We start from the raw sequence: 8,695 nt of genomic DNA on the forward strand, positions 1-8,695 counted from the left end.
ATTATAAGCATTATAAATTATTACATTATTATTTATTTTGTAATAAAAACACATCTTAAATTTTTGATAAAGGTATTTTTATAATACATAATAGAATAATAATTGTGATAAAATAGTATTAAATTATTTAGATAAAACTATAACAAAATATGTACAATGTGAAATAGTATATAATTCAAAGAAGTATTAGTGTAGTTTATCCCCTTTTTTTCCTTTCTTCGTTTTTGCTTCCATAATATAACTAGGGTTTCTTATTGACATACTTCTGGTATGTCTGGGATCAACCAATTCAGGAAGAAGACAGTTGAAGAAAAACATTTTTAGTTTTGGAAACATTTTGTTATCCCAAAATATATCATCGCGTTCTATTGTTTCATATTTTATACCTTTATTTGTCCAATATGCTATTATACCAAATCTTCGGCCAGTGGCGTGTAGTTGTCCCTGTACCTGGTAGTAATATTTGTGGTTGGTATTTATTCCTATGATATCTTTATTTTTATTGATTTTCCATAGTGTAATTTTTCTTTGGAATATTCCTTCTTCGGGCGTTATATTTGCTGCTGATAAAGGACATTTGAGTTCAACTAGTGTATCATCGCCGATTAAACCATCAGGTGTTGCTCCTAAAAAATAATCCTTGGAATCTATAAATAAACCACATTTTGATATTTGCACACCTAAAACTTTTTCCAATTCCAATCTAGCTTCTTCTTCGTGTTCACGCCCATACTCCATTGCTTTACAGTCTATATCAGATTTATATAGCATACTTTTAACTACACTATCACATGATGTGTCACTGCGTAAGCAAATAATGCGTCCAAAATTCGAAGCAGTAATAAAATTTCTTCTGTAATCAAGCCATTCTTTAGATCCCGATTGTTCAATAGTTTCTCTTTCAATAATTTTCCGATTAGCTGACATTTCTTTTAATAATTGTAAAACGTTATTTTTTTCTTCTTCGTATTGTTCTTCTGTCATATCTGGTTTTTGAGAGTTTTCGCCATACGATGGATCTATGTTATCACTTCGAAATTTTAATTTTTTTCTATAAGTTTTATGTCTTACTTCATTTTGTCGATTTTGTTTATTTTGACGTTTCAATTCCAACTTCATTGATAGACATTTTGTGCCAGGGCTACGCTTGAGTAAAGCTTTATGTAATAAATAAAGCGGGCGTTTTGTATTTTTAATTACTGTAGCTGCAGAAACACGGCCTTGGTATGATCTATTCATGGCAAAATTAACTCTTTTTCCTCCGATTAATTTAGCGATAATACCGTTCAACGATTCGACGACGTTACTGTCAAAATTGTGCATTAGACTGCGGCTATGTCTGGCCAAATAACGAACAGGTTGCATTAAATTATAATAAAATAGTGAATCTGTAGCTTTAATTTTTTCTAAATAATTAATGGTATTTTCTTTGTTGCAAAAATAAGACGAGCATTTATTATGTTGTCCAAAAATGTGATCAATTGAGTTCAAAATATCATTTCGTAAATCATTATCGTTATCTTTATTTTTTATTCTATATTGTATCGCCGAAACTATTCCTTTACGCAATCTTAAAATATTATTTTGTAGTAATTTTCTATTTTCCAATTTCCCTGCTTGTTTTTTTGTAGCGATTTCCCTCATTTTCTTACAAAAATTCCTTAATAAATGATTTTTACATTCAATTTTTTCAACGGTACGATTTTTGTAAGGTCGTGCTTCCAAAATTTGTTTATAAACACTACTATCGCCGTCAGCAATTAACTTGTGGTATCTAATCCCATACATACTTTCACTTTCTCTAAATCCGTTAACAATAACTGCAGCCTCCATTGATGAGGATCCATCAGACGATTTCCAATTTTTATAGCACTCGTGAATTTTAACTTTGTCTCCAATTTTCATTCTAGCACAAGTTGAGCAAAATTTATTTTTTACACCCATATACAATACTTTTTTTGTACGGTATCCAACGATTGCAGCCTAAAAATATATATGATGGAAAAATGTTAAAATTGTTAATTTCATTATCTATAATATTATTAGGCATATTTCACTTCATTTCAATTAATATTAAATTATTAATTTTTAATATTTTAGATTCTGAGCAGAGCGATGATCGTGTATTAATTTTACAATGAAGTGTATTTATTTTTTTATTTTTTGTGTCTATAATAATCTATATACCCGATAAATAGTTAGGAGGTCAACATTTAAAAATTGAAAATGTAATTCAACTTTCTTCATAATTTTCAAATCATTTTATAGGTAGTTAAAAAATTATAATATGTTCAATTTTTATCTGGGATGGAAAACGTTTTAAATTTTTCCGTTTCCGTTATTGTTTATTGATTTCAAAAATACAGTTTTGACTTTTGTTTCTTTTTATTCTTATAAATTATTTTAGTACCGCGCAATATAGGTAGATACAAAAATAAAATATTTAAAATCAATTGATCTTAATGGGTGTTATAACTTTTATAAAAATTAGAAAATTTTAAATTTTAAATTTTAAAAGTGTATAGTTAAAGTGATACACTATAGTGTTATATTTCTAAAGTAAATAATTAAAAAGCTGGTAAGTAAGTGGATGTCGCTCTTCTGTACAGTAGTTTACAAGTGGGTAACTGTAATGGATGGTATTAAATTTGAATTCAATGATATTATATCATTGTATACGAAAAACGATTCTGATCGGAGACGAGTTTTCAGTCTAGGATATTTTATACAATATTAGTAGTACGTAACACTGGCATTTGTTGTCTCCGTCTTACAAGTATCGGTACAACAGAAATTGAATGAATATCTAATATTGTAATTCAAATGCGCATAAAAATTTAATTTAACTTTCCAGTAGAAATTTTTTATTTGATTAAAGTAGACAAACCCATGAAGAATCTTGTATAGAATTTTCAAACCTTAGATTTAAAAAAAAAATTTTATAAATTTCTAACACAAAATAAATTGTAAATTTTCATGATTTTTAAGTATTTTGTTAAAATTCGAACTTTCAATGCTTATTAAAAAAATTTGTGGCTATATATTTTTAATTTTTTTTAACTACTATTGCGACAATTTATTAGAAGTCTTGTATCAAATTTTGAAGATTTTTTACCCAACGAATAAAATTTTATTGTCATTTATAAAAAAAAAACTAAAAATGATTGAAAATTACAAATGTCTATAAATAACTTGGAAAAATTTAAAAATTTTATCATGTATAGAAAATGACTGAATAAACATTCTGTGAAAATTTCATGTTTCTACGGTAATTAGTTTTAGAGTTACACCAATATTTAAAATCGATTTTTTCATCATTTTAATAAAAAAAAAAATTTTAAAAACCACACAACATTGTAAGTCAATACATTCTTCACTCCGCTCAGAATCTAAAATAATAATGAAGTTTAACATACAGTTGTAGTTATAAAATACATCTAAACATAAAAATTTGCTCTTATGCATTGAAACAAAAATACTAAATGGTAAGTACAAAATAAAGATAAACACTGATAAAACTAGTTGTTTTCGTGTAATAAATTAATAATAATTTAATATTTAATAACAAGTTACCTATAACCAAATATGGAATCTAGGTCTAGTGTTAGAAAGTCATGTGTTATAAGGTCAGATATTATAATATTAAGTGTCATAAAAATCAAATGTTATAAAATATTTAAATATATTTCTCATAAAAATCATATGTCATAAAAGTTACGTATTATAAAAATTACAGTAGATATAAAAAATTGAATTACTATATATTATGTGTGAATTAAAATGTTAATGTTAAACAATTTTAAAAAAAGGAATAATTGTAAAAATGTTTAAAATTTTAAATTTGAAGCAATTGCTTTAAGAAATCCTTTTATATCATACCCAGGGTTCTGCTCTAATTGTTTACATATATTTTGTAATGTATTATTTTTTATGATAGTCTGTATCCGTGCTCCGCATCGACAAATCCAATAAAATACTAGATTATCGTCAATTTTTCGTTGATATTGTCTATTGAATATATATAAATAGCCATTAATATCCAATGTATCACGCTTCTCATGAATGGATGGAGTGACGGTCAAACTTAATTCCATTTTCATTAAATTATACAAAAACTTTAAAAAATAACTTTTTGTAGTCTGAGTGACTATTCGTTTTCGTAGACTGAGTTACTAATGACAAACTATATTCTTAACTGCCTCTTGCACTATCGGGGTCGACGAAAGCCCACCTTGCCGTGGTGACCCCGCCCGGCTGGACTTCGGTTCAGTCGCTAAGAGGCTTTCACACTAACCCTCGTCCGGGGCAGGCCGACCCCGGACCGGACTAACCAGTAGGCATGACATAAGTGCAACCGACGATCTAGCCCGCCGTCGGCCAGAGGGTGTAGGGCTATCAGGGGGCAGCCCCCCCTTAACCCCACTAACTATGAACACACAAACAAAAACATTAAAACCGTCTTGGGTGCCTCCTACTGGGAGGATCGGACCCCAGGAACCGGCTGTCGGGAGTAGTGCTCGTCCCGATGGTCGTCATCATCATGCACTAGGTTATGCGATAATGGATGCGGATTGGACAGGTGGAATTAAAGATATGGACGCACTAAGATTAAGAGGAAGTAGAAACCTCACAAACCGGCCAAACAAAGACGGCAATAAATGTGGTGCGATGGCCAATTGCGCAAGCGGGCGCTTAAGCACCAGACGGCTCAGTAAATGCAAGGTACTTCGACTACGTGGGGGAGCCCGTAGCTCCGAAAGCGATATGGAGTCGGACGTTGGCACGAACCCGACCCCTAAAAGGAGAGTTCAGGACTCGCCATCTACTGATGAATCGCGAAAAGCCAAGAAGGGCAAGATCGAAGAGAACATTGACCACAGGGAAATAATGAAGGCTTTTAGCCAGCACGCTGGCTGGATGGAGCAGACTATAACAGCTGAAAGGTCTAAAAAGCTGACAGTTGGTTCGGCCGAAGCCATGACAGACCGAATGACCTGCATACGGGACCTGTTCGTAGCCGTATGCTTAGAGAATAGTCGGCTCAATGGTGCAAATAGGGCAAGCAAACAGAACCTTGCTGATATCTTTGTTGATTGCACAGCTAAGATAGTAGAAAAGAATAATGAAAATACAGAACTGAAGAACCGTGTCTTGGAACTCGAAAGAGAAATCGTCGATCTTAAAAAGAATAACCTTCGGGATATCGTCACGGATAAACCTCAAAGTTCATACGCTTCATAGCTGCAAGCAACAGACTATCTAGGCAGGAAAATCTAAAAGCTGTTGCTAAGACACGAAACCGATCCAAATCGGAAGGGCGTAAGGGCCCCAAGACGGACAAAAAGAGTAAAAAAGAAGCCATGATTAAAAACCGCAAGGCACCGTCAGGTCCAAGGTTCGAACTTATCTGCGATGACCCAAATAAGTTAGATGAGGTCAAGAAGGACGTCTGGAAGGAGGTTTTGTCGAAGACCAATCCTAAAGTAAATGTACTTAGAGGAACCTCATTATCATCCCTGATGATGACGTAACGTTGGAGGTGTTGAGAGCAACCGACAAGATCAGGGAGCTGGGTCCAAGGCAACCCAGACTCATCCTTTACAATGTGGAAAAAGACCTCACGGAAGCCTACGTAGCCAATGGCCTAAAGCTACAGAACCCCGAGCTTGGCATCACGGATGAGGACATTCGTAACACCAGGGCACTGTTTAAGACGGGCCCTAGAGACAGAGATGTCGTCCATTGGGTATTGGAAACACCCCCCGACGCATGAGTCGGTGCAGCATAAAGCTCCACACAGCCCAGACTCAATGCTACAACTGCCAGCGTTTTGGCCATACAGCTTCCAAATGCCAGGAAGCTAAGCCTAAATGTAAGAATTGTGCAGGAGAACACGATTCTCGGGTCTGCAAGGCGGAATTCCAAAAATGCGCAAACTGCAAAGGACCCCACAAGGCCACTAGTAGGGTCTGCAAGGCAAAGGACAGAGTAATGATGAGTTCACTACGTAGAACGGACTTTGGTCAGAAATGATCCGAGTTCTACAGCACAATCTAAATAAGAGCAAAATAGCGTCACTGCAATTGCGTGAGTATTGCATCGCAAATAAGGTCGACGTTGTTCTACTACAAGAACCGCTCACACAAGCTGGAAAAGTGTATGGTTTTGAAGAGTGCAGACAAAGTAATGATGGGACAACTTGTGGAGCCGCAATTATTCTCCTGAATAACAGCTTAAAAGTGCATGAAATCAGCAAGCACTCAGGAGATTATATTATAACAGCAAAAATCAGCCAAGACAAAGATATAGACGCCATCACGCTTGTGTCAGCCTATTTTAAATATAACATGCCAACTAGTAGTTTCACAGAAAGAATTCGTTTCATAGTCCAGTGTGAACCACGCACACTCATTGGAGCTGACGTGAATGCGCACTCAAAATTGTGGTTCTGCCCCAATCGAAATGAGCGCGGGAAGATAGTTGAGGAACTTATAGAGGACTTTGACCTAGTACTCGCAAATCGACCCTCAAAACTCAACACATACTCCCGAGAGGGTATAAATATTGACATAACGATCTGCTCTCCACAGCTGACAAGAGAGATTGTAGATTAGTCAGTTATGGACATAACTGACAGCGACCATAACACGCTGATCTATAACATCAGATCAAAAACGAAAAGACCTAACCAAACCAGCTACAGGTACAACACAAGTAAAGCCGACTGGACCAAATATGGACAAAAACTCGTACAAAATAGATCTCATATCGACGAGACGACAGTAAATTCCTTCGCGAGTACTCTCGTTACGGCCATACAGACAGCTGCCGACTGCTCAATGCCTAAAAACCGACCCAAAGGCCAAGCCCTTGGAAAGCAACCCTGGTGGAACCAGGAACTTGCAAACCTTAAAAAGAGTCTTGAACGATCCAGAAGACTCGGCCATAACACCATAGATAAACCAGGATACAACCGAATGAGGAACACCTACCTCAAAACAATAAGGTCCGCCAAGATGGCAGCATGGCGGTCTTTTGCTGATGATATAAACAGAAAGCCTTGGGGCAAGGCCTTTAAATGGGCAAAAAAGGTCTCAAGCTTGGTAAAGATCCCGGCAACAATGATAGGCACTGATGGTACAGAGACATCCACTTGGGACGAGACGGAAAACCTGCTACTGTCCTCCTTCTTCCCCTCCGAAAGACGGAAGGCAATGTTTGTCAGAGAAGGCCCGCTCCATTCTTATGAGAAACCAGTCGATGATGATAGGGTTAGATCGGCAATCTGGCGGATGAACCCCAAGAAAGCCCCTGGCCCAGACGGTGTAACGGCAGGGATGCTCCGCAAGGCCTGGCCATTCATAGGTAGTTATATTACCAGGCTTTTCAGGAAATGCCTACAAGAGGCTACATTCCCCCGACAATGGAAATCAGCAAAACTTGTCGTAATACTGAAACCAGGGAAGAAAGACCTTTCAAGTGCAAAGTCGTACAGGCCAATCAGCCTGTTACCTACCATGGCCAAGGCTCTAGAAACTCTAATAATACAAGATCTAGTAGAAGAGACTAAACTAGATGAGCACGATAAGCAACATGGCTTCGTAACTGGTAGATCCACGATCACGGCCATCAAGGAATTGTATCAATGGACAACGGCCAGCAAATGTAGGTATGTCTTTGGCGCTTTCCTAGACATAACTGGTGCGTTTGACAACGTTGGATGGTTCCCGATGCTCTCTAGACTCGACGAGCTAGGGGCATCCCTCAGGACATTAAGGATCATTCAAAGTTATTTGGACGACAGGAAAGTAGATTACACCTTCGAAGGTAAGACATATTCGAAAACACTCGAAAAGGTTGTCCCCAAGGTTCCCAGTTAGGGCCCACCTTGTGGAAGGTCGCTATGACGGCAATCGATAATCTCGAGTTAGATGCGACAACGAAGATCATATTATATGCGGATGATATTGCCATGCTTTTTGGGGCATCAAGACCTCCTATCGCATTCTTGAGGATCGAGAAATATCTAGATTGCCTAATAAACTGGGCAGAACATTTTGGCTTGGAGTTTTCTTCAAGCAAATCACAACTATTATCTGTGAAAGGTAGATTAAAACCAGGATACACAGTCAGATTTGGCACCGGTGCAGGGGCGGCAAGGATAACTAGTAGCGAAACTGCCAAATACTTAGGCGTTATCCTTGACCCGAGGCAGAGCTACTGGGACCATGTACAGTCACTAAAAGATAGATCCACAGATATGTACAACCGTCTGAGAAGATTAACGTCAGCCAATTGGGGCATGAGCCGCAATGCAGCAAATATAATTTACGAGGCTGTCTTTTTGCCGCGGAAATTTGGGAAGGGGCATGCCTGCTCAAGAAGAGCATTAATCTGTTAGGTAGCATACAGAGAGCTCCTCTACTCGCCATTACAAGCTGCTACAGGACAGCCTCCACAAACTGCCTATCAGCGCTGGCGGGTGTACTCCCACTTGATTTGGAAGTACGTAGACTTGCGTTAAAACAAAAACTAAAATCAGGTAACATCCAAAACGAGGATTACGATAAGGGGGTCGATGCACTATTAAATACATGGCAAGAAAGATATATGTCGACCGTTAAAGGCGATTGGACAAAAAAGATAATCCCGGATGTGAAGCAAAGATACATACTCCCCCTAGTTATGGATCACT

General features: G+C 36.9%; 1 protein-coding gene across 1 annotated transcript; it reads right to left on the reverse strand.

The window, feature by feature from the left end:
* Window positions 1-186: 186 nt before the first annotated feature.
* Window positions 187-1,874, reverse strand: LOC149054648 (uncharacterized). Its single transcript, XM_089230167.1, has one exon. The coding sequence runs from the start codon at window positions 1,831-1,833 to the stop codon at window positions 187-189; it is 1,647 nt and encodes a 548-aa protein (XP_089086293.1). The 5' UTR covers window positions 1,834-1,874.
* Between the last annotated feature and the right edge of the window lie 6,821 nt (window positions 1,875-8,695).

This window comes from Diuraphis noxia, unplaced genomic scaffold, assembly GCF_037042655.1.
Source record: "Diuraphis noxia isolate RWA-SAM2 unplaced genomic scaffold, SU_Dnox_SAM2 contig0006, whole genome shotgun sequence".
Lineage (NCBI taxonomy): Eukaryota > Metazoa > Arthropoda > Insecta > Hemiptera > Aphididae > Diuraphis > Diuraphis noxia.

What these genes read in the sequence shown, in the direction of transcription:
- LOC149054648 (XM_089230167.1), bottom strand. Translation starts at nt 1,833, where the DNA reads ATGGAGGCTGCAGTTATTGTTAACGGATTTAGAGAAAGTGAAAGTATG.